This window comes from Anabrus simplex, chromosome 2 (assembly GCF_040414725.1).
Source record: "Anabrus simplex isolate iqAnaSimp1 chromosome 2, ASM4041472v1, whole genome shotgun sequence".
NCBI lineage: Eukaryota > Metazoa > Arthropoda > Insecta > Orthoptera > Tettigoniidae > Anabrus > Anabrus simplex.
The window spans coordinates 928,458,352-928,486,316 of record NC_090266.1 but is presented as its reverse complement, the minus strand read 5'-3'; the positions used below and the strand labels follow the sequence as shown (position 1 = coordinate 928,486,316).

Here is a 27,965-nt window from a genome sequence, read left to right as displayed (position 1 = left end):
GACATCAATGTCATAAAAGTTAGTTTTACCTAATAAAGTGCACTGTAAAATAGAAAAAAAAACTTGTACAACATAAAACTGACTACCTACATACTGTACCTTTACAAAGCATCACTTGAAAAACAAAATGTCTTTGTCAGGAAGGTGGGTTGTGTTGACTGACATTTACAGCTGTGTTGCATAGTTTCCCTCTTGAAGCACCTGCTAACATTGCTACGTTTCACCATCCCTGGTATCTTCTTTCCATTTCCTTCATTTGTTGGTGGAATCTTTCACCCTGCTCATTGGTTAGGGCTCACAAATTGTCAGGGAAATAGTCCAGAGGAATGTTCAAGAAATGGAGTTTTAAACTCATGTTCCAGCCGAGAGCTTGAAAATGTTTCAACATATTTTTCACAATTATCTTATAGTTCACTACTTTTAAATTTCTCAGAAATTTATTGATTACTTCTCTGAAAGCACACCATGCCTGATGTTCAACATCATTCATAGTGCTCAAGCATGCAGTGTCCTTCATAAGCATAAGAGCTTCATAATTTCTGGTGCAGGCTGAGCAAGTTGTTTTTTTTTTTTAATGGTGAGGCCAAAATGATCCTTGAAACTGTTGACTGGCTGTTGCAGTTCCTTGGGTGTAAAGGCCGGTCTCCACTGATTAACATTTAACACCAACATGTTAAATTTAACATGTAACAATTGACATGTATATTGTGGTTGTGTCTTCCAATTGACTTTGCATGTTACCTCAGAATGTTAAGTTTAACACTTTTAACATGTTGGCGTGGTGGAAAACATATCAAGTCAATTTGTTGTTCGTGAGATGTCGGCACAGCTTCGTTAAATTCCATGCTATTTCCGTGCCAACAGATAGCCTAAACGATGCAAACGACGTGCTTCTCGTTAACTCGTAAAGTATGATTATAGTTACAACACTCCGCAACACTCATTCTCTTTGTTATAAGCTACAAATAGAGTATGCGCACGTATGTCATTCTCTCTGCACTATTTCGGTACTAAAATTTATAGTCAGAAATGGAGTGGAGCAAGGGGATTACTCTGGACTTAATGAACGATATAATAGAAAGGCCTTGTTTGTGGGTTTGTCTCGTCAAAGGAATACAGAGATAAAGCGAAGAAAGCTGACAGTTTCCAGGAACTCGACATTATCTATAATTGTTCCTGCGAGTGCATCATCGAAAAAGAACGAGCATCCCTCTGCTTCCAGTACTGTCGAGAATTGCAAAAGGTTCAGAAAAGTCGGAAGTCGGGGGCCGGAGCGGACGAAGTTTATACTTCAAAGTGGTTTGCTTTTGAAGCAATGAGCAGGATGAAGGGAGGAAATATGCCTAATAAAACTGCATTTCTAAATCATAACAAGAAGCAACAGTGGCAATAAAAAAGGCCAAATCCTCTTCATCTTTTTCCTATTTGCTAGTGGCTTTATGTCGCACCGACACAGATAGGTTTTATGGCTACGATGAGATAGGAAAGGCCTAGGATTTGGAAGGACGCGGCCGTGGCTTTAATTAAGGTACAGCCCCAGCATTTGCCTGGTGTGAAAATGGAAAACCACAGAAAACGATCTTCAGGGCTGCTGACAGTGGGATTCGAACCCACTAGCTCACAGCCACGTGCCCCTAACCGCATGGCCAACTCGCCCGGTAATCCTCTTCATCTGAGTCCATTGTCCTTGTTTGAAAATACTAGTCACCACCTAAATGTATTACCACAAATTGATATAATGAACTACCTGTATATAGACAAAGAAAGTCAAGTTCAACATGTTTATTAAGTGTGGACACAATGTCAAATGAAACAGTATTCAACATTTAACATGTTGATAGTGTCACCAGTTAACATTTAACACTTTTAACATTTAATATGTTGTTGTTAAATGTTAATCAGTGGAGACCGGCCGTAAGAGCCGGTGATGCAGTAATATCAGCGTACTGCATTTCACTTACACTAGTAACACTGGTATGTCTACTTGAGGGTAGTCTGGCCAAGTTGAAGAGGCCATCATCAAAGCGGAATTTAATCTCTACTCTGAGGTTGTCTGTTGTTTCATGAAGCACGGCTGCCATATACAAGGCAAACAGAGTTGGAGCAAGTATGCAGCCCTGCTCCAATCTATGTGTGATTGGAAATGGTTCAGAGAAGTTGTATTGATGGGGAATCTGTCCAGTCATACCATCACGAAGTGCTTGCACCAGGCAAATAAAATGCTAGAGGACAGCCAAAGTACCTCAGAACCGCCCACATAGTGAGTCTTTGAATACTGTTGAAGGCTTTTTCCATGTCATAAAACTGCATTTTTCTTGCAGTTGCTTTGCATAAAAGATCATGTTCCATTGTGAGGAGTCTGATGTGAATTTTCGAATGCTGCCTTTGAAAACACTTGCATCCAGGAAAGGAAAATCGGCACCAGCCTATAAAAGAAGTAAGGAGAGAGGTTACAATTTTGGCAAGCAGCAGTGCAACAGGCAGCCATAAGCTCAAACTAGCGGTCATTGGCAAATAAAAAAATCCTCTGGTGTTTAAAAACATTAAACCTTGTAAGATCTGCCTGTTTGGTACAGGAATCAGTCAAATGCATGAATGGAGCCATTTGTAAGGACTGGTTTTAAGGAGTTTGTTCCTTCTGTAGGAAAGTGTCTAAAATAGAAAAATCTGCCAGGGAAAGCACTTCTCGTTCTCGATAATGCCTCGTCCCGTCCTGATGTCAAACAGTAACGAGATGAAAATATAAGAGCCATATTTCTCCCTTTTAATGCGACTTTGGTGTGTCAGCCAGGGCATTTTGGAAGCCATGGAGGAAGGGTATGACATGACTGATGAACTAAGGAAAAGAGACATATTTGATGTAGTGGGGTAGATATCTGAATCTTGGAATGAAATAGAGCATATAAGCCATGTTCATTTCTGGAGAAAGTTGCTAGACCATTAAAAAAAAAACGAGTTTTGGGAAAGCAGGGAAGAAACAGAAAATTGTGAAATAGTGACTTACTGAAAGCTGCAAATATGTTACTGGACGTCATGTTGGAGAATGGATGGGGCAGGATGAAAACTATGACATTTAGATACGGTAGTGAAATATTTGCTCTAGTGAAAGAGTATGAAGATGAATCAGAAGACGAATGGAAGACGAAGGAAACGTTAAAAAGGGATGACTCACAGTGAAGGACTGAAGGCTGCTGAAGGAATGCAACGTTACATGGAGGAGCAAGGTCCATCTGATGGGGATATTTTGTTTCTCCATTGCATACGTGATGATGCTGCACGAAGACAAAATGAGTGCAAGAGACAGTTTTGCATCACAATTTTTTTTCTTTAGTTTTGTATGTAAGTTTTTTTTTTTCATTTTTGACAGTTGTTTTAGGGTATATTGTATGTACCTGTATCCTGTATTGTTCTAGAAATTTCATTTGAGTACACTGCGGTAAAACATTATGAGTTGTGAATAACCCACTCCTTATTCCATAAAGCTCTACACTTCGGAAACTCAGCATCCTGTTAGTCCACGTTAGGTCGAGTTTGCAGGACTCTAAAGTAGTAGTAGTAGTAGTACCATAACATAAAAATTCCAGAGATGGTTTGCGATAACACTGGTAAGCTGTGAAAATCTTTCTTTTTTTCTTGATGAAAACCTGGCAACAATAGTTCAGACCAATATTCAATAACAAGATGGAAGAAAGCTGCATTTCCAGTTAAAAGTGATGCCTTTCATGTACCTGAGAATGTTATTTAGAAGACTGAAACATTTGTCCATTGTGCTTAATCAAATCAAATCAAATCAAATCAAATCAAATCAAATCAAATCAAATCAAATCAAATCAAATCAAATCAAATCAAATCAAATCAAATCAAATCAAATCAAATCAAATCAAATCAAATCAAATCAAATCAAATCAAATCAAATCAAATCAAATCAAATCAAATCAAATCAAATCAAATCAAATCAAATCAAATCAAATCAAATCAAATCAAATCAAATCAAATCAAATCAAATCAAATCAAATCAAATCAAATCAAATCAAATCAAATCAAATCAAATCAAATCAAATCAAATCAAATCAAATCAAATCAAATCAAATCAAATCAAATCAAATCAAATCAAATCAAATCAAATCAAATCAAATCAAATCAAATCAAATCAAATCAAATCAAATCAAATCAAATCAAATCAAATCAAATCAAATCAAATCAAATCAAATCAAATCAAATCAAATCAAATCAAATCAAATCCAATCCAATCCAATCCAATCCAATCCTTTATTTGCAAATGAGGTGTCTACCTCGGTGGTAAATGATACATTGTTCTCAAAAACTAAATTTTAAATTAAAAAGTAAAGAAAATATTTTTCCAAAAATACAGTATTATACAATTTACATTAACAATTTTTATATTAAACACACAGCTCATCCTTAATAAATTTATATTATTTACAAAATTCTACTCATATCTTCTGTAACTTACACAAATAATCAACTCATATACAGTATGTGGAATCACTTCAAGAAATACTATACAATTGCTATAAGATTTAACTGAACATTGCTTTTTTTTAAATCCATTTTGTTACCCAACGTGCATAACGACCTGCTGCGTCTTAACCAGAGCCCCTTTTGCCACTGCTTTTCAGAGTTCCTGAAGTGCTTTCACAGCTACCATAGCGGTTCCAGGGCCCTCGAAGTCCCCACTGTACTTCACCCCTACAGGCAGTCTGCTTCATCAGCTGTCCAGTCTCCATAGACAAGGGGATGGAATTAATATATTCAAAAGAATTCTTTATTTACAATAATCTACACAGTTCGAATGGTCTCTAACATTTCTTTTCTCTGTTGCTGTTTATTCTTTTCTTGAATATCTGTACAGATTTTAGAAAAGGATCCTTCACACCCTTCCCACTGAATGAAAATTTACCCCAAACATTTCTCCTAAAATCCCGTTGAATTTTATATTTGTGATCAGCCCTGCTGATATAATTAGTTACCACCTGAAACCTCTCATGGATTCCCCATCCCCAAGCTTCCTCTCCTGTATAGGCTTTATATAATCCTATAAGTCTAGTTTTCTCCCTTCTCTTACTTAAAGCTTCCCACCCAAGTTTCTCTAACATTTCTGATACACTACTTTTTCTTCCGAAATCCCCTGTTACAAATCTTGCTGCTTTCCTCTACACACTGTCTATTTCTTGTATTAGGTATTCCTGGTGAGGATCCCAAACACTTTTTACATATTCCACTTGTTGTCTACCATACATTTATGCTTACAAGATTTGTTAATTAAGACTCATACACATGTTTAGTATCCACTATGAGCAGCTAAACTTACCACATTGAACACTGCCTACAACTGAACTTTCAATGTTATTCAATGTGGAACCATTATCTGTCGGGTACTTCATGAATGTTCCTTGTCAGACAGTGGTCTTGTTATTTTAAAATCTCACAAGCCACCTCTGATCTGATATCTAATCAATTCCTTGGAAAGTTTAGGAATTATTTAAAGTTCTCATGGTATTCCTGTCCAGATTAGAAATAATCTTGGTTACTGGTAACTGTGTAATTTTGCTCGGTGTCATAGGCTATGAAATATACTCTTACGTTTCTTTATCTTCTCGTATTTTTCTCTTCTGTCTCTAAAATTCCTTCAAAAGAAACATTAAGTAATTCTTTGTTTGCTCTAGGAATCACTGCTGTTTGAGAAAGATGTAACTCGTAGACGCTTCTGCAGCACTCATCTGTATACACCTGGCCGCATTCTTCATATTACTCGACGGAAGAAAACTAAAGCTGAGAGGTATTTAAATTTCAATATTACATTCTATTTTTCTGAAATGACATTGTTATGATTTAAAAATAAATTCTCCCTTCCAGATGTTACTTTTCAGGTTTTATTATTTAGAGAGTCAATATATAATTATTAATTAAGTAAATTTGCATAATACATGCATGTGTACTTGATTTTATTGATTTTAGTACTTGATTCACGTTCAAACAATTCTACCAACTTTTATGAAACGTGCTAAATACTACTACAGAGGGGTCCAGAAAAATGTAGACACTCCTTGATAGTTAATATCTTTGGAAGAAAATTACATATCATTGCAATTCTTGTGCGGTAGCATAGTCCATTGTTTTCTCAAAAGATGATGGTCACATGAATGGCGCGAAAATCTTAGTGCGCATTTTCCAGCAGATGACACTACAGCAATGACTGAAGTAAGATTGTCATTTGAGCAACGCAAGGCCGTATTGAAGTGGAACTGGAAGTACGAAAACATGATGGAGGTACAAAAGCAATGGCGTAATATGTATAGTACTCAGCCACCAACATGTACAACAATTTATCCTATTTGGAATCAATTTGAAGCCGACAGTACTGTTCAGGATGTGCATAAGAAAATGTCTGACTGACCAAAAATATCAAGTCCAGCTTCCAGAGTTGCTGTGTTGCAACATTTTACTAGGTCACTTCAAAAATCTGTGAATCAGGGTGGATGTGAAAGCGGGGTAAGCCGATCAACCGTACAATGAAATCTGAATGCTGCAAAGTGTACATTCCAAGATCGCTGCACGCTATGAACGAGGACAACACAGATCGAAGGATAGAGTACTACGAGTGGTTCGAAGGCATGCTTCATAAGGATGAATGGTTTGCAGGGATGGTTATCTGATCTGACGAAGCGCAATTCAAACTGAACGGTACTGTAAACCGCCACAACTGCGTGCACTGGGCTCCTGAAAATCCTCACGTTCATGTGGACAAACATGTTAATCTACCCAGTGTTAATGTGTGGTGTGGTCTGTCATCGCATGGTTTGATTGACTCTTCTTCTTTGAAGGTACCATAACTGGTGAGGTGTATCTTCATATGCTGCAAACATTGATTTCACCTGCCATCCAAGGTGTTTGGAAATGAAAGTTAAGATTTTACCTACTACAAGATGGCGCTTTACCTTACTACCACAGATGTCAGAGCCTACTTGGATGAAAATCTACCTGGATGATGGATAGGTTGAAAAGGAGATGTTGAGTACCCACAGTCATCTCCAGACCTTACACCTCTTGACTTTTACCTATAGAGGACCTTGAAAAATGAAGTTTATCACAGAAGCCAGCTACATTGACGAGATATGAGAAACTCTCAAGGCGTCCTGTGCGGTAATCACACCGGCAACACTAACAGCCGTAGTTCAGCGGCATCGACGTTGTTTGGCTGCTAATGTGGGTCACTTTGAACACATAAAATAACCTTCTCCCCTTACAAGAATTGTAATGGTACATAATTTTGTTCCATTAATATTCCATTAATATTGACTATCAAAGAGTGTACATTTTTTCTTGACCCCTCTGTATAATCACCTATGTTGTAAGATAGGTTGCATTCTAACAAGGAAATGTATTTTTCTGTACATATCACACTCCTGTGCATGCTATATCTCCTACTGCATAGAATATAAATTCTAAAAAATTAATTATGATGTGCCATTAAATGTCATTTTATTACACAATAATTTGTAATATATTGTTATTTGTCAGTTTATGAATCCACCCCTCTGAGACATTATACCTTCTTTCCACAGCATACTATCCCTACCCCTCTGCTTCTTTGACCATTTAAAGAACTTTCTCTGCAATAAATTACATCATATTTTTGGCTGCAATCACTTTCACTGACACTCGCATGGTCTTGCAGTCTCAAATTTCTCCGATATCTCTAGGCTTAGTTTTTATTGTCTGACTAAAAAGTGTGAATATTTGAGCGTAAACTTCTATTAAAAAAAAAAAAAAAAAAAAAAAAAAAGGAATGGCTGCACCAGTCTCAAATCTAACTACACCAAATTATAGCTCCATTCTTTCTACATTTTTAACACAGTAATACAATACATGCTACAACACAAAGTGAAGAAAGAAGTTTTCACGCTAACCAAAAAACACAGGATACGAATTTAAGTTTATACTGGATGGTATGCCCAACCCTTGTGATCTAATTGTATGCAACCTACCACATTTATACAATTCTGAAAGACATAGCTACCCCGAACTAACCCATAGAATGAGCCCATATATGAAGAATACGTATGTTACAACAGGAGCACACGCATGCACACACAGAGAGAGAGAGAGAGAGAGAGAGAGAGAGAGAGCAGGAATTGTATAGGCCGGGAACTGCCTGCTGCAAGGAAAGCCTTGAAATAACTCACTTGGGTGCTGTCAGGGATATAATAGTGGACAGGGCTCGAGGGTACAGAGGTTCGAATCCCACATGAGTAATTCCCCTTCCCCCCTGCCAATTGCCTGAAATGTGGCAATATTTTATACTTAATAGTTTCCGCGAACTGATTTTTGTTTTATGTAGCCCTGAAAAGGGCCATTGGTATTGTGGCATGTGGCATAGGGTGTGGAGCTGGGTTGGACGAGGATGTGGAGGTGATGATGTGTGGCCAGGACACAGGCAACCAACATTCCAGTTAGCTATGTTGTACATGTTCCAAGCTTCGTAGGACAAAGGTAGGGCAAAGTGTGTCCCATTGGAATGATGACAACATGCGACGGGTGCTCCCGTCCTTTGAGGCAGGTACTGAGCACAAAGCTTATTCACTCCCTCGTGATGTATTCCAGCGATGAGTATGTGGATATGTTACTCATCTATGGAGAAGCCAGACAGAAAAGTACGAGGCAGAAAGCATGTATCAAACACACCGTCCAGATAGACAACAGACAGGCATGTCATTTTGGAGTGTGAAAAGACGCCTCTCATGCAACTGCCTCTCTGGGAAGGACATGACCTGTTTGACATCATCCCATGATGTCTGCTCACAATGAAGAGATTGTGTTGGATGCTATTTGGCATAATCCTCACACTAGCACATGGGCTAAGGCACAGGAGACGAATATATACCAGATGTCTGTTATGGGGATATTGCGTACCCATCTGTTCCACCCATACCATCTAGACTTAAACTAGGAGCTTCATGGTAATGTTTTTGAAGCCCAGGTGGTGTTCTGCGTATAGACTCTACAGCATGTGAACACGGATCTTGCCTTTTTAGTGACCATCTTATTTACAGACGAATTGCAGTTCTACAACAATGAAAATGTTAATTGCCACAGTATGAACTACTGGAGTGTGGGTAATCCCTGTTGGGTACAACAGTCAGCTTTTCAGGTACAGTGGGACTTGAATGTATCTTGTGGCATCATGGGTGACCGATCACCTCATTGGTCCAAATTTCTTTGAGAGTCATCTGCTGGGAGCACGCTATCTGCAGTTTCTCCATGATGAACTCGCACTGTTGTTCGAACATATGCCACTCCTTGACCACTGCGGGATATGGTTTCAACATGACAGGGCTCCATCGCATGAGGCAGTTGTCATCCAGGACCATCTCCATGCGATGTATCCTGATAAATGGATAGAAAGAGAAGGACCTGTTCCTTGGCCTGCCAAATCACCGGATCTTGTGTCTCAGATTTTTTCCTGTGAAGCCATGTAAAACAACTGGCGTTTTGCACAGGAGCCAGCCAGTCCTGGTCACCTTAGACATCTCACTGCCGATCCATTACACCAGAGACGTTGCTACGTGTCAGACACAACTTACAACACCGTGCGCAGCTCTGTATCATTCACGTTCATCATCAGTTCGAGCAGGTGCTGGATTACATGACGAAGGTAACTGAAATCCTGTGACATGTTGCCTAGCCGTGTTCAACACAGTTCCATGCCCCTATTTCCTGATACAGATGGCTCTTTCATAGCCACATAAATGAGTCAGTCTGAGGAAACTATTAAACTTTAAGACTCCTATGTCAACAAAATATTGACGTATTGACATTGCGGATTGTAGTAACAGCTCCGATGTTGACATCTTGTCGACATTGGGTTCTACTGATGTTCTCTGCTATTGGATGGATTATTTATGAAAAATATGTTTGTTGAATGTTTCTACATTATTCTCCTTGGACAGCAATAGCCTACTTTCCTTTTAAAGCATGATTTTACTCCCAATCACACTGTTCCTTTCGTCACTTTAACTCTCCATTTGCACTGACCATCATGAAATTTTCATATTATTACTGAAATGCACTGCGTGTACTACATTAACACGTTGGCGACTATGAGACCCACCGGCGGGTCACGCCAACTCTTTACTTCTGGACTGTGAGACCCGCCGGCGATCTTGTGACACAATATATGTACTGGAGCTGTATCACGTGCCGTTCACAGATTATGCTTTCGTCCTTTCTGGTTCGTCTCTACATAAGGCAAACTAACTTCGTATACAGTGGGACATGCAGGGAGTACATAGGAACAAAGATAATTAAGAAATGATTCAATATGCTTGTTCTATTACTTAAATCATTTTATATGAAGAAAATATCTACAAATATAAGAATAGAGACATTCAGGTTAACTCTGTTCAGAAAATCATAACTATCGGTTGTATTGGTTGTATAAAGAAAATTATATTGTACACATGGTTTATTAAAACAGTTAATATTTTGTTAAACTAATACACTGATGGTAAAAAAAAAAAAAAAAAAAAAAAGGGAACGAGTGTAACAATGTGAGATACCACTTCAGTGTTGCTTATGGAAACAAAGCAGGCACAACGATGGCTTCTTGGGACAATCCTCACAGTACGTGGACACTTTCTTGCAGTATTTCTGAGCATTAGTTCTGTCATGGATATTCACTAGTTCTGCATAACAACTGACGCAAAGTTTACGTGCTTTTCTATTTCGGCCATCCTTTTCTTCTGTTTCCTTCAAAATATGACGGTGTTTGGGAGAAGTGGAGAGAGTAGCTGCTGTTCTTTTACTGTTCCCCAAAATTTCAACGACCAACTCCTCTCAAAATTTTCCAATTTGCAATTTCTTCCCACATTACTTCAATATGTAAAATGAGCGCATTCACAATAGCCGTTCCAAGTAGAAGTTCTAGCGCAACTTTATGATATCACCTAATTGTTCTGCATAAAGACTGCCAATTTCAGTGAGATGTAAACGTAACAAAGGCTTTTCAGTCTGTCAAACACATAGCAAATACAATGTAAATTAAAACACTATAAACATATCTGTAAAACACACACTAACATACAAAGAATGACATGTTTCGTTCTACAAGAACATCCTCAGATTCTATCAAATCACTTAAAAATAAGCTTATATATGTACAGTATTGTTTACGTAGCGTAAACTTGTCAATGATAGAGAGATAAGTGATAACATGAAACAGTAATGATAAAAAATAAATATATACAATATTAATATAATGAAAAACTTGCGTATTTATCTAGACTGCCGATGTTAAGTCTGTTGTCACCAAACACTATTGTATATATTTATTTTTTGTCATTACTGTTTCATGTTATCACTTATCTCTCTATCATTGACAAGTTTACGCTACGTAAACAATACTGTACATATATAAGCTTATTTTTAAGTGATTTGATAGAATCTTAGGATGTTCTTGTAGAATGAAACATGTCATTCTGTGTATGTTAGTGTGTGTTTTACAGATATGTTTATAGTGTTTTAATTTACATTGTATTTGCTATGTGTCTGACAGACTGAAAAGCCTTTGTTACATTTAACTAAGTCAACACTGGAAAACATGGCTTCATTTTTAACAGTTTCAGTGAGGTCGCCAGCGGGTCACAGAGTGCGCACGAACCCCGTGCGTTACTTGTGGACGATGAGACCCGCCAGGCGGTCACAGCACACAGTGTACACAGTGCACCCTAATGCCTATAGGACGTACTTAAGATATGTAATAGTATGTAATATATCCATTAGAATTCACGTATCTCTGATTTTTCATTTCGTTCCTAATGAATAAACTCGGAAAACAATACGATGTCGTCAATGCGTTAAATACGAGGACGGTTTGAAAAGTTCTCGGAATCACCGCTAGATGTCTGTGCTAGAGCTACGAGGATCCCGCGCAATAATCACACATCCTTTGTGAGTGAACACGTGGCGCGTCAGTGCTCTAGCTGCAGGAGTGTGGTAGTGACGACTCTTTGCTGTTGTTCCTGCGTAGTGATTTGTGACAATGGCAAAAACTGAGATTCGAGCAGTGATTAAATACTTTGTAAAGAAAGGTATGAAAGCAAAGGAAATTCATGCCGACTTTCAGAACATACTGGGGGACTCTGCTCCTTCATTTTCAACTGTTGCCAAGTGGACCAGCGAGTTTAAATTTGGTCGGGAGAGCTTGGATGATGATCCGCGTAGTGGGCGGCCAAAAAGTGTTATGACCCCAGAATTTATCGCAAAAGTGCATAAAATGGTCATGGAGGATCGTCGACTGAAAGTGGGGGAGATTGCTGAAGCTGTTGGGATGTCTTCTGAATGGGTATATTACATTTTAACTGAAGAACTGGGTATGAAAATATTATCCGTAAGATGGGTGCCGCGGCTCTTGACATTTGGGCCATAAACACACCAGAAGCAAAGGCAGTGCGTTCGGCCGGAAAGGTCATGGCCTCAATTTTCTGGGATGCAAAAGGCATTCTGCTGATAGATTATCTTCCTACTCACAAAACAATTACGGAGCAATACTATGCAAACCTCCTAGACCAACTACAGGAAAAGATACGCGAAACAAGGCCTGGTTTGGCAAGGAAAAAGATCATTTTTCATCAGAACAACGCTCTGCCGCGCACAAGTGTTATTGCCATGGCAAAACTTCATGAACTGGGGTACAAATTGTTGCCACATCCACCTTATTCACCTAATTTGGCACCATCAGACTTTCATCAATTCCCCAAGCTGAAAATTTTCCTCGGTGGACGGAGATTTTCTACAAGGGAAGAACTGACAGCCGAATTGGAGAGGTATTTTGCAGGCCTGGAGGAATCTAATTTTCGAGATGGGATCAAGGCATTGGAACATCGCTGGGCCAAATGCATTAGTCTACAGGAAGACTATGTTGAAAAATAAAAGCAGTTCCACCAAGGTAAGATACTTAATTCTAGTACATTCCGAGAACTTTTCAAAGCACCTACATATTCCAGTAGTAAGGAACCTGGTGTGGAACAGAGAAATATACCAGATGTACTATACCCCTATATTAACCCTTTGCGTGCCGGCTGAAATTGCTTAGTACAGTGCTAAAGTGCCAGGCCCAGTTTCCTAAATATGCAGAGGTTCGGATAAGTGTCCATAATTTTTTAACTACTGAAGTTAGTCACATGAATCCTTTTTTGGAAGGTGCTCAACATTCCATTCTCCCATTTAGCATTCCAAAACTTTAAATATAATTAATGACGAGTATTTGAAAAATCTATTTTTTTTTCTGATTTATTTTTTTTCTTCAGTTTGAGAGCCCCAAAATGGCACTAAATATGATGTTTCAGTCTTAAACTCAAATTGAAAACACAGAATAGTTAATAATTGACAGAAATACAACATTTCATCCATCTGACTGTGTTGTTTTAGAATTGGCAAATAAATTAGCAAAGTACTACATTGCAGGAAAAAACGCTATGAAAAAAAGACAACTTACTAACTACAAGAAGAGAATGAAACAAACCACAATATCACATTCCAACATTCGCATTACACAAAAGTTTTCAAAATTCACATTTATGCCGTGTGATGCAGGCTGAATGCAATCCTTTTTGGCAATGTACACACACAGTAACCATCCTTTTCTTGCTTTTGTCATTGGAGCAAACTTTACACAGCCTTGTTTGCCTGTTCGGAAGTTTTATGACACCAAAAGACAATGAAGGGCTTGCATTTGTTGAACGAGAAGCATTTGCAGAGTTACTTTCCCTCTGTACATCAAACCACTCATTTGCAAATTCCTCAATTACAGAATTGTTGAAAGACAATCGTGACATTCTCTTAACACCTACGGTATGATTATGTTTGTACAAAATGTTCTTAGTAACATTCTTGCCATTATTATTATTATTATTATTATTATTATTATTATTATTATTATTATTATTATTATTTATTATTTACATTTTATGGCCTTCATTGGACCACTCTAGCCAGCTTTAAACAAAGAATTTTTCAGTTTCCTGTCAGCCCAGTACTTCTTCATTCTCTCTGATCTTATCCTTCTTTCTTCGTCGGAAATCACCCTTCCTATTGTCTGTTTGTTGATTCTGATTTGCAGTCTGGTTTGTTTGTCTGCGAGTTTCTTGATTTTGTTGGTTTTGTTTCTTGCCATTATATTGGAAATTACCTTTTTTTCAATATTTTAGCATCCTTCTTTCATCCAAATAATTATGCAGCATGAATCAATGCCCCCCATATACTTATTAGAGTTCAGCACAACATCTGGTTTCATCACTATCTGAAAATTTCTTCTCGACGGAGTTTCAGAAATTGCAGCTGAGGAAGTGGTAGAAAGGAGGAGAACTTGATTTTTCTGTGTTTTCTTTTCTCTGAAACCACAGAAAAGCAAAAAGGCCTTCTGAAAGAAACAAATGTCCCCAACATTGAATTTCTGTAGAATCTGAAGAGGTAGAGATTTTCTGTTTTGTCTGATTGTGCCAGGTATGTAGGTTCCAAGTGAGTATAAATTCTCAGCTAGCGGAATGGATGTGAAGAAATGATCACAGAAAACATGGTACCCTTTGTTCAAGTAGTTGCCTGTAGAGAGAAGATTTTTTTACAACAATGAAAGCAAGACCATCTTTTCTATTTTTTCCTTTGTCTTCTACACTTTGTACACCGCTATATGGATAGAATCCAAGACAGTATCCCGCAACAGAATCGCATACCATCCAGAATTTGATTCCCCATCAGTGATGTTTATTTGGGAGATATTGTAATAACTGGGTATGTGATTTAGTTCCATTCAAAGACTCATCGATACTAAGCTGCTGATGCGGAGTGTAAAAGTGCCTGAAGGTCAGATTTGCATGGTCTACTACGGGCTGAAATTTTGCACATGGATCATATGAAGAGTCACCAGGTGGAGAAAATTTAGAATTATCTACCATGTGAAAAAACTGGAGAATAAGTTGAATCTATTGCGAGAAAACATTTGTCGGAACCATGGTGTTAGCATGGGACCTTTTACTGACCAGTAGCTAAATATGGATGGTTTGCGAATTATGCCCATGTTCAAAATATAGATCACAAATGTCTTCATCTCCGGCAATGTTACTGGTTTCCACAGTTTTGCTCTGGATTTCGGCGTAACTTTGGGATGGGAAATGAGGAACTGTTGAGCATAGTGGTTTGTTTCTGTCACAAGAATATTGAAGAATGAAGTAGTAGAAAACGGGGAAAAATATGAATATGGCTTTGAATCTGGTGGGAGACAATGCTTAGGACCCTGTACTTCCATGAAAGGCATTGTAAACTGAGGTGGATTGTCCTCACCTACCTTTATGTCCTTTCAGTCATCAGTGTTTTCTTCATCACTATCACTGATATTATGACCATTTGCACCATTATCATTTTCCTGATATGATGTTCATGAGTCACTATCACGTTCACAATTATCAAACTCGCTTTCACTTTCTTCAAAGTCAGAGAAAACTTCCCCTTCCTCCGAGGATTCACTTAAAACAGTGTTAATTTCTTGTTCTTCAAGCCAAGCATGTTTACTGCTAGACGCCGCCATGTTGCATGTCAGCTGTCTCTCACTCCAAAGAAAATTTAATACATACATACTGTACCGGTTACGACCTGTACATAAGTATTTTTTGAGCATAAGTTACGTTTATTTACCACGCGTAATGTTCCGAGCGCGTCTGGTTTGTTTACCAGCAGCGAGGACCAGCTAGCGAGTGTGTGACGACTGTGAGCTGTGACGTAGCCACAGGGGCTAGCTAGACCGCCCGCTCATCTCAACACGTGTTACCAGCCTTGACTGGTATTTTCTGGATTCCACGTCACTTGTTCTAGAGAGTTCGATTGAGAAAATTTTGAAATTTCTATAATAATTGTGCTAGCGAGTCGAGCGATATGTCATCTTGTTTGGGATCACCTAAACGTCCCAATGCTCGAGTTTCAAGCAAATCCATCGAGGGATTCGGGAGATATTCAATCAAATCGTATTATGACGTAGACATCCCGGATTGAATAAAAAGGGGACCTACTGTAGCCTATTCACACAGTCTCAGCTGAGTAGTCAGCGGGGACACTCTTGCTGCTACTATCATCGTGGAACTCTGTCATTATACTAGTGTAGGAAGACGATTCTTCCAAGTTTTATAAAGTGGACTCATAAGACTTCGAGCGTTGTAGAAATTTTTCTAAGTCTTCATAATTGAACTTAGAATATTTACAAGTGTTCATTAAATGGACTTGTATTATTTACGTGTCTCCGAAGCTGGAATTTTTCTAAGTGTTCACTGAATGGACTTGTATTATTTACATGTCTTCGAAGTTGAAACTTTTCTAAGTGTTCATTGAATGGACTTGTATTATTTACGTGTCATCGAAGTTGGAATTTTTCTAAGTGTTAATTGAATGGACTTGTATTATTTACGTGCCGTCGAGACTGAAACTTTTCTAAGTGTTTGGACTTGTACTATTTACGTGTCTTCGAAGCTGGAATTTTTCTAAGTGTTCACTAAATGGACTTGTATTATTTTCATGTGTTCGAGATCAGAACTTTTCTACGTGATCATTGAATGGACTTGTATTATTTACGAGTATTCGAGATTGGAAATTTTCTAAGTGTTCGTAAAATGGACTTGTGTTATTTACGTGGAATATTTGCGACTGTTGAGGATCCCATCCTTCTAATAGACAGTGATTGATTAACATTGCTAGTGATGAACTTAAACTTTCCAACGGCTCTAAACAAAGTCAGGATTTCACTTGCATTTACTCAAAGACTTGTACATTTGCCAGTGTTGGTTTAAAGGACTTATAAATTTCGTCAGTGAATTTATTTATGTGGAAGGACTTGTGTTTTCATCAGTAGTCACTCAAAGACTTTATGTATTTCACCAGTGATTAACTTTAAATATATTCAAACTTCCAAGTGAATGGACTTGTGTTTTCATTCGAGTTTAGGCAAAGACTTGCACCTTCGCCAGTAACGAACTTTGAGTTTAACTATAATTTCACAAGAAGGGTCTTGTGTTTTTTCGTTGCCAAAAGTTATACAGGGAAGGGGATCTTCCTAGTGATGAACTCTAAAATTATTAATACCACTCATATCATTTTAGGAGTGTTGGAAGTCTTGATGTACAATTATCAAGATCTCTGCTTATAAGTTGATCATCCAAGGTGTTCATGGACTCAGTGCTACTAGTGACCTTGGGAACATCAATCCTCTCAGTCTCATTGGACTGAGGTAGTACATGACTATCTACAACATCGTCTGGATCATCGGGGTTCAACCCGGGCCTCAGAGTTCGAGACATCTCTACTTGCCGTCAATCCAGACAGTCCAGCTGCCTCTGTCTGGAGTATCTGGAGTCCCTGGAATCCCTGGAGTCTTCTGGAACGTGCTTCAACCAGCTTGGCTTGGTGAGCTGGAGAACCCAAGCCATACTATTGGAATACGAGGAAGACAGTCCATTTCTACTTAGAGGTGATGTGCAAACTCATGACTTATTTGAATAAACTCTTACACAATCAGAGTCAAAGTTTTTCTGTAGATAGGACCCTACCTCCTGTACCGAGCCCTAGCTACAATTAATCCAGTTTTTCGCCCTGAGAACTCTATTTCATGCTACTTTAAAATTTAATCTGAGAGTCGGGCTCTTTTACTGGTACAATACATACTTTATCATTATAGACTGTTATGCCTTTCAGCGTTCAGTCTGCAAGCCTCTGAGAATTTACTAAACGTCGCCACACTCCTCGATTTGCAACTAGTGTTGTGGCCTCATTTAGTTCTATACCTCTTATCTTTAAATCGTTAGAAACAGAGTCTAACCATCGTCGTCTTGGGCTCCCTCTACTTCTCTTACCCTCCATAACAGAGTCCATTATTCTCCTAGGTAACCTATCCTCCTCCATTCGCCTCACATGACCCCACCACCGAAGCCGGTTTATGCGTACAGCTTCATCCATCGAGTTCATTCCTAAATTAGCCTTTATCTCCTCATTCCGAGTTCCCTCCTGCCATTGTTCCCACCTGTTTGTACCAGCAATCATTCTTGCTACTTTCATGTCTGTTACTTCTAACTTATGAATAAGATATCCTGAGTCCACCCAGCTTTCGCTCCCGTAAAGCAAAGTTGGTCTGAAAACAGACCGATGTAAAGATAGTTTCGTCTGGGAGCTGACTTCCTTCTTACAGAATACTGCTGATCACAACTGCGAGCTCACTGCATTAGCTTTACTACATCTAATTCAATCTCACGTACTATATTACCATCCTGGGAAAACACACAACCTAAATACTTGAAATTATCGACCTGTTCTAGCTTTGTATCACCATTCTGACATTCAATTCTGTTGAATTTCTTACCTACTGACATCAATTTAGTCTTCGAGAGGCTAATTTTCATACCATACTCATTGCACCTATTTTCAAGTTCCAAGATGTTAGACTGCAGGCTTTCGGCACAGTCTGCCATTAAGACCAAGTCGTCAGCATAGGCCAAACTGCTTACTACATTTCCACCTAACTGAATCCCTCCCTGCCATTTTATACCTTTCAGCATATGATCATTGTAAACTACAAACAGCAAAGGTGAAAGATTACAGCCTTGTCTAACTCCTGTAAGAACCCTGAACCAAGAACTCATTCTACCATCAATTCTCACTAAAGCCCAATTGTCAACATAAATGCCTTTGATTGATTTTAATAATCTACCTTTAATTCCATAGTCCCCCAGTATAGCGAACATCTTTTCCCTTGGTACCCTGTCATATGCTTTCTCTAGATCTACGAAACATAAACACAACTGCCTATTCCTCTCGTAGCATTTTTCAATTACCTGGCGCATACTGAAAATCTGATCCTGACAGCCTCTCTGTGGTCTGAAACCACACTGGTTTTCATTCAACTTCCTCTCAATGACTGATCGCACCCTCCCTTCCAAGATGCCAGTGAATACTTTGCCTGGTATACTAATCAATGAGGTACCTCGATAGTTATTGCAATCCTTCATGTTCCCTTGCTTATAAATAGGTGCAATTACTGCTTTTGTCCAATCAGAAGGTACCTTACCAACACTCCACGCTAATTTTACTACTCTTTGAAGCCATTTCATCCCTGCCTTCCCACTATACTTCACCATTTCAGGTCTAATTTCATCTATTCCTGCTGCCTTATGACAATGGAATTTATTTACTATCCTTTCCACTTCCTCAAGCATAATTTCACCAACATCATTTTCCTCCTCCCCATGACCTTGGCTGTTTGCAACACCACCATGATGATTTCCTTCTACATTGAGAAGATGTTCAAAATATTCCCTCCACCTCTCCAGTGATTCCCTGGGATCTATTATGAGTTCACCTGAATTACTCAAAACACTGTTCATTTCCTTTTTCCCTCCCTTCCTAAGATTCTTTATTACTGTCCAGAAAGGTTTTCCTGCTGCTTGACCTAGCCTTTCCAGGTTATTACCAAAATCTTCCCATGACTTCTTTTTGGATTCAACAACTATTTGTTTCGCTCTGTTTCTTTCATCTACGTACCAATCCCTGTCTGCCTCGGCCCTTGTTTGGAGCCATTTCTGATAAGCCTTCTTTTTACATTTACAGGCTGCTCTCACTTCATCATTCCACCAAGATGTTCGCCTTTTCCCATCTTTACACACAGTTGTTCCTAGGCATTCCCTTGCTGTTGCTACTACAGCATCCCTGTATGCCACCCATTCACTTTCTATATCCTGAACCTGCTTACTGTCTACTGTTCGAAACTTCTCACTAATCATATCCATATACTTCTGTCTAATTTCCTCGTCCTGGAGATTTTCTACCCTTATTCGTTTGCAGACAGATTTCACTTTCTCTACCCTAGGCCTAGAGATACTTAGTTCACTACAGATCAGATAGTGGTCTGTATCATCGAAAAATCCCTGGAAAACTCGTACATTTCTAAAAGATTTCCTGAATTCGAAGTCTGTTAAGATATAGTCTATTATGGATCTGGTACCCCTAGCCTCCCATGTGTAGCGGTGAATAGCCTTATGCTTGAAGAATGTATTCGTAACAGCTAAACCCATACTAGCACAGAAGTCCAGCAAACGCTTCCCATTCCCATTAGCTTCCATATCTTCCCCACATTTACCAATCACCCTTTCGTATCCTTCAGTTCTATTCCCAACTCTCGCATTGAAATCGCCCATTAGCACTATTCTATCCTTGCTGTTGACCCTGACCACGATGTCACTCAATGCTTCATAAAACTTGTCAACTTCATCCTCATCTGCACCCTCACATGGTGAATAAGCAAAATAACTACTCTTCCAAGTGGCCAAATGGGGAAGCTAAAGGACCCTGCTATTGAGAAAGCATGATGTTAGTGCCATCTAGCGATTACAGAAGGAACTATGTCAAGTTAAACGAAGCGTTGATTATATCAACATTGGCACTCATGGAGTTAACGTATGTATCAAGGACAAGGACTTTGACTTTGAGAGCAAGAAATAGAGTAAAATTCAGGCCAGTGAGATGAAGTTTCTCTGGAGTATGGTAGGGAAGACAAGGAGAGACAGAGTAGGAAATGTTGAGGTCAGAAAAGAGAAAATTTGAGTGATAGGATGGAAAAGGATAAATTGAGATGGTTCGGACATGTTATGTAGGAGGGAAGGATACCAAAACAAGTGTTGGAGGGTAAGGTAGAAGGAAAGAGGGCAAGAGGGAGGCCTAGAGCAAGATTGATGGACTCTGTCAAGAACAGTATAAGATATAGAAGACTGGACTGGAGTACAATTACTGAAGAGGAGTGGTGGAAGGAGAGGCAAGGTGGAGAATTGCCATCAACACTCCGACCTAGCAGGAGCTGGACAAGGGGAAATAAAGAAGAAGAAGAAGAAAAACATCATGATGATGATGATGATTCCTGTAGTTATATTTTAACCTCCATAAGTATGAAATGGAACTAAAAGAACAAGAAATAAGCAAGTTTTTAGATGAACAGAATTCATCTGATAACTATCCATTTCTCTCAAAGATGAATTGCGCCATTTATGTAAGAACACTGAAGATGAAATACCTCTGATGATGCTTGTCGTTTAACCCTTTCGCACTCAGTGCGCCGATCTATCGGCTCGAGAGGTTATGGCGAAAACGCTCACGGCGCCGATACATCGGCTCTGTCTTATTTACGGATTTTGGTCATTTGCGTAGCTGTTAAATCGTAACAGTTGATCGTGACGGTACATTAAAGCGTTGAATTTGCGTTTAACTCAACAGATATATCCACCAGCCCTACAAAATACTTTTATTTTCGACAAATGAAATCTGTTGACCGTGAATGTTTATGTTGTGGTTATTTGAAGTTGTTATTGCATGGATCTGTTTTGATTGGCTTATGAATACAAGAAGTTGATCTTGCTATGAGTTTTGTTTATAGTTTTTTTCGTTTCTTTGGTATATCGTGTGTTCGATGCACTTCGTAAACTACAATTTTACTCCTTTTCATAACTCCGTTGTAGCACGTGCTTGCGTCATCTTTTTAAAGTAATGGCTAGGCCATATTCAAGGCCGAATGAGGCCGATATCCATGAATTTTCAGATGATTTAGACAGTAATAATGACCTTTTGCCGAAAGTGATTCCCATTATGTGGGAAGTGACACGATCGTAACTGCTCATCGTGCATCGAACCGCGAGGCCCTGACATCGATGACTGTTACATGTACATTGAATAACTTTGTGCAATGCTTCATGAGTGAATTGCAGCACACACATCATATTGATATCAAATTATTCAGAATTAAATGTTCTTTCATCCACGTCTAAGAGTAAAGAAGGAAGATGCAACAATGTCTAATTTTTCTGTCATTGAAAACAATAATTTATTTTTTTAAATTTATTTTTGAATTTTAATAATTTTTTGGGCTTAACCAATAACAATACATCCAAGGTATATTCATTTCTGAAATGCTCATAGTTTCCTGTATTAGTGTGATTTTTTATTTTAATGTGTGTTAAACTATTTACGTGTTGAATTTTTGTAATTTGCTTTGGAAAATCACAAAAATTGGTCTGAGTGTCTTCCAGCAAACACCTGCATATAGGCTGAGTGCCAAAGGGTTTAGGGGCCTAACATCGAAGGTCATCGGCCCAAAGATGAAATTCCACACCCTAGTCTCATCAGCAAAGTCTCTTAGTGCATTGGCACTGCCGGTGGCTCCAGTTAGCCTACGCAGTGGCCTCCACGGTATGCACTAGCCAGCGTATTGGTAGGTGTGCTGGGTACCAACTGATGAGCCCACCCTAGCACACGAGGGCGAAACGCTGGCAACCAAGAATGAGTTCGCTGGAAAATTTATAATGTCCAATAACGGACCATTTATATTGGTATCATCTCGTAATCGCGTGTAGACGCTTCCAGTGGACGACCAACCTGATGAAAATGAGGGCTATTGGACTAGATGAAGGAGTTATTCAATGGATGGTTAAATTTCTAGGAAATAGAACTCAAGAGAATTAAAGTAGGTGAAGTAATACCTGTTCCTGTAATGATCAAAAGGGGGTTTCTGCAACCCAATATTATTGACCGTTATGTTTTCTTATATATGGTACTTGATTGATATGAGTAAATATCTGGAATCACAGAAAAGGCTTTTTGCACTTAATGGTATACTGTATTGGGTAATAAATAAGATATAGGATTGTGAGTGACTGCAAAAAACCTCGACAATATTGTGAGGTGGACAGCAGACAATTGCATGATGGTTGATGGGGTGAACAGTCCGGTTGCAAATTTCACGAAGAGAAAAATTCCTCGTTGGATTAATCACATAAACAGGATTGTAAATTAAGGTTGCAGATCTCTTCATATAGTTATGATGGTATTCAGGTGTTGTTGTAAGAATGTAAAAAAGAGGGCTTATAAGTCCTGTTTGAGATGAAGCATTTGCTTATGAATATCTCTTCCAGTTTCAAACCATTGCAGCATGTACACCAAACCCAATCCAGTCACATATCCTACAGCCTTCATCATAGTTGCTATATGAGGATTGGTTGTAGTTTTCACCTCACATATTTAATTACTATGTTGATGGGTTGATAATACCTCATGGGGATCATTGTTAGTACCTAGGTATTAATGTAAGGAATGTAAGGGGAGGGTATTATGGTTAGGAGGAGAGTGAGTTCTGCAATATCTCATAGCTGTATTACAAGAATGCTGTTATAGCTGTAAAAGTGATAACTTTTATAGTCTAGAGATTAAATGACCTAGCTGTTAGGCCCCTTTAAACAAAAGTGTCATCATCATGATCATCATCAGGTTTAAAAGAGAGCATAGCTATTGTGCAAGTAGTCCATGTTTCCTTGGAATGGGGTTCTGTTATGTTTTATTCAGGTTCTTGAGGACTACTGAAATTTTACATGATACAAAGTCCACCTCTGTCTGGTAACTGACATTTGTATCCCTTGCCACATAATACCCATTTCTGTACCAAGGATGACTACTGCCTATCTATTTATCTGCCAAAGTCCAAGAAGACAGTGGTCTGGTTGCTGCAAATGTTAATAAAAATGGCTAATAACCATTAATAAAGCACACATTATTGTTGTTCATTACAATCAACTCGGTAGGGTCTTCATCTCTAGCAAATTACATTTCATCACATGGAAAGGGAGCCAGGCAGTAAATAGGAGAAGGCAGATATCTCTGTCAAAATGTTTCATGTAAAACTTCTTTACTTGGTATTTGCAAATTAAGGTTAAGAGATTACAGAAAAAAAAAAAAAAAAAAACGATGAAATAGGATTCCTTTTTTCATTTGTCAGTAGCAATGATTGCCTTTGAAAATTCTTATTTATAAAAGCTAATACTTTTACAGTTAAGTTACCTTATAAACATATAACTTCTTTCATTTATCCTGAATTGTACCTGTGTTTCAGGAAAGCTGGTACCGGAGGACCAAGTTACGAGATGCGATGGGCAGTGGCTGAAGAATTTACAGAATTTCGGGTCATGCCACGAATGTTGCTGGATCATCTGCCAGAAAATGTGTATGATGCCTTGGAAACAATGTTGCAGGAGCAACAGACTATTCAAAGAGAACATTTACCAATATCTATCATTTAGAAATTACATAATTCATCAGCTATTCAAAGTTGAAGTTTCCAAGGCTCTGAAGCAAGATAAATAAGTCGTTCATTCCATCTGAATGACAGTTTCCTCAAAATACATCATAAATTATTTGCAAGACTAAGGCTGTGTTCAGCTGTGTGTAGAGTTATTTTGCAAGAGTAAAATGTAACTGAAGAATATTTCTGAAAAATCGATTCTATGCTGTACTTATTGAGAACCTTGTGGCGACAATCTTTTATATTGTATTACAATATATTTCCATTCCAGATGTTTTATACTGAAGTAAAGTGGACAATAACAAAACATTATGTATGCACACTACCACATTTATGCAAACTACCACATTGTTGCTATTCTCCAGATTCCATTGAAGTTCTTTATCAGCCAACAGAAACTCTGCAAATTATTTAATATATGTAATTTTTCATAGTCTATTGTACTTTAAGTAATATTAAGTACTGTATGCACATGAACAATCCCCGCACCATAATTTTAGAAAGGAAAATTTTGAAAAATTGTTTCTTTTTGTATTTGTATAGCTTTGTTAATATTTTGATTGAAAAGTGAAAATACCACAGTAAAATAAATTATAAAATTGTGCAGCAGATCATGTTTTTCTATAGATCAGTATTTCAAAATATACTGGAGTCTGGTATGCATTACCAATTTACGAAAGTAAGTATGAATTACTCTGGTGCAAGCTGATACAGTAATAAATCTGTGTAAATGTACAATATTTTCTTTGTAATTGGCTGGGAGATGTACAGAACTGGTTTTTCTATGAAAACTGAAGTTATTTAGTTCAAAAACACACTTCAACCATCCACAGCTGGACTTACAACCCATAACTTTTAACTCCCCTGCTATTGCTATAGCATTCAACAGACACGTTTCACTTGTCTCATTTCAGTCACATATTTGCATATCCTGTTTTTGATTTCTGGACACATTACCTTTGCAGGTGATAAATATCATTGTTAATCCGTATAGACACGTTTCGCCCTTCATTGAGGGCATCATCAGTCATAGTACCTCCTCAAGGTTTAAATCGGGTACCTGATTAGTAAATAAATTGTAAACATTAAGATACATTACAATGGGAAAGTTACAGTTAAACAATATAAGTTTATTGACACAGTAGTCGGCACCAATGTGTAAAATCACTGGGTATTTTAGCAGAGTCCAGCAGTGGTGGTCCGAAGAATAATTGATGCTACTCATTAGAAAATTATAGGAAATTATAAAGTTTATACATATATTTACATTTAAACAGTTAGGGGAGAAAGGGTATAAAGTAACTGGCGTCAATGTTCATGACACAGGTTGACAGGGTAACCATACAGTAAATTTGCAATATCCAATTGAACAGTAGAGAAATTACAAGCTTTTATACATATTTACAAGAGAGCAGCTTGATGAGAAAGGATATAAAATATCTGGCATAAAGTGCGTCTCATTGTTTTAGTCGTTGGTTGACAATTGCAGCATTAACACATCAGTAATATGCAGAGTGGTCCAACCTTAGTTTATAACCGCAGGGGGCAGGGAAAAATATTCCACTGTTTTTTCAAGAGTGTCGAATGAGTATTATACCATAAGCAACTCCATTCTATTTCACCAGGCCAGCAGCACAAAACAATAACTTCATCCCAAGGTCCTTCACGTTGTCATTTACGGAATAATATTAACTTAGTCGCACTAGCATCTCGCACTGTTTTCACATAGTATTCAAAGCTACATGAAGTTAACTGAACTAAAAAGCGAAAGACTCTAACCCACAATGTATTCTCAGTAAATACAATTACCAACAAATAACTGCCATCATTGTTGCCATTCAAATGCACTGTGTACTCAGTGACACCCAATGAGTCTCCGTCCATGCCGACCAAATTTACCGTACTTATTAAGCCATATTCATGAACCCGGGACTTCAACCAGACAACTTTCAGTATGACTACGCCTATAGAACCTCATTTGACATTCTTGAAAAAACGGTGGAATATTTTGTAATGTAATGTATCTTAATGTTTACAATTTATTTACTAATCAGGTACTCGATTTAAGCCTTGAGGATGTACTGTGACTGATGATGCCCTCAATGAAGGGCAAAACATGTCTCAAATGGATTTAATAATAAATTCCTAAGTGTTTAAAAATGTATAATGTATTGAATAGGTGACACAATAAACCCTTTAGCATCCTACATTACCTTTTGTCTGTAAAATGCCCTACAGGTACAGTTTGTCTGTTCAGAACGAGTTTTGTTTTACCTTTGATCATGTATGCAAATCTCGTCCACATTGTTCTTTCTTCCTGCAGTGCGATTACAAATTTGTTCTGTCTCTTCAATAATTTGGAACTTTTCTTTGGTCATTAAGACCTATAATGGGAACTCTCACCAGCCATTCTAAACACATGCCACTACTTAAACTGACACAACACAAATGACATGATGTGTAGGCCTACGCAGCAGACTTCTCACTTGTGGAGGGAAGAGCGTTCCCAACAAAGTGAACAGAAAAATATAAACTTCCGGATTTGTGTATGGCAGGAGCACTGTACCAACCTTGATACAAATAATACCTGCACCTCAACTTTTCGCTGCCAAATTTTGAAAGAAATATGTGGGGATTATTAGTGTACATATGGTATACTTTGTCTCTATATCAATTCTGGAATGACGCAGATCTTGTATTTCATGCTCTCTATTTATACCATACAAATGGGCTCTCATTTCCCCCTTCCCCCACCCCCCTACCTTTTTTCCTTCTATGCTTTTAATGTCTAAGCTTTCTTCCATCTTTCATTTGATTAACTTTCAAGTTAGTATTCAGTGTCCATTGTATTAAGCAGATATTACAGAGAATGTGTTTATCTTATAACATTGAAATATTTTACAGTTCTTTTTTACCCAAGAGATTTTTTTACAAAAATGTTAATAAAAAAGACTGAAATTGTGAAATTTATTGCTATATCTTTTGTATATCTAAATGTACTATACTTTGGGCATTTTATCTATGTATTGTCTGTATTGTAAATGTTTTGAGCTGGATCTCAATGGCTTAAGCCTTACAGATATATGTATTGGCTGTACATTTGTTCAATATTTTGACAAATTTGTAAGTACCAGTACTTATTTTTCAGCTTTTAACTCATCTTAAATACTTTTATTGTTGTTGTTAAGTTTGTTAGAACTGATTAGATATTAAATGAAATGCATTCCAGCTGATGTAAAGAAATATGTCAGATAAAAATGTACTTTAGTACTATTTTTTCAAGGTATTTTGTTACTAATTTTGTTTTACACAAAAGTGATTAAAAATGTGATAAGAATGTGCTTCTTTACTTTTTACTTCTTTACTTTTTTCATTCACCTCTCTCTCTCAAGGTAAGAACGTAGATTCAAATAAGAAATTTATGTTTACCAATCCTCATATAGCAACTATGATGAAGCCTGTAGGATGAATGATTGTATTGGGTTTGGTGTAAATGATGCAGTGGTTTGAAACTAGATGAGATATGTGTAAGCAAATGCTCAGCTCAAACAGGAATTGTCAGTTTTTAGAGTGTCTCATCTCACACTGATGACACACATTCACATATCCTGTTTTTGATTTCTACATACATTGCTTTTTGTCTGCAGTCAGTCAATAAACCAATCAATCATTCAATCATTAACGATCTGCATTTAGGCTGTCACCCAGGTGGCAGTTATTTACGTAGTTCCTAAACATTTTCAAAGAACCTGGAAATTTGTCAAACATTTCCCTTGATAATTTATTCCAATCCCTTACTCCT

At 37.9% G+C, this 27,965-nt stretch overlaps 1 protein-coding gene across 5 annotated transcripts in view; it reads left to right on the top strand.

Moving 5' to 3' along the window:
• LOC136863192 (diacylglycerol lipase-beta) overlaps positions 1–27,504 on the top strand; it is a 575,063-nt gene extending 547,559 nt beyond the window's left edge. For all 5 annotated transcript variants that reach the window (XM_067139553.2, XM_067139552.2, XM_067139549.2 and 2 more), the window contains 2 exons: positions 5,688–5,800; positions 23,975–27,504. In XM_067139553.2, the coding sequence (XP_066995654.2) occupies positions 5,688–5,800; positions 23,975–24,161 (300 nt within the window). In that variant the 3' untranslated portion in view covers positions 24,162–27,504. The remainder of the gene's footprint in view (positions 1–5,687; positions 5,801–23,974) is intronic.
• Positions 27,505–27,965: the final 461 nt, after the last annotated feature.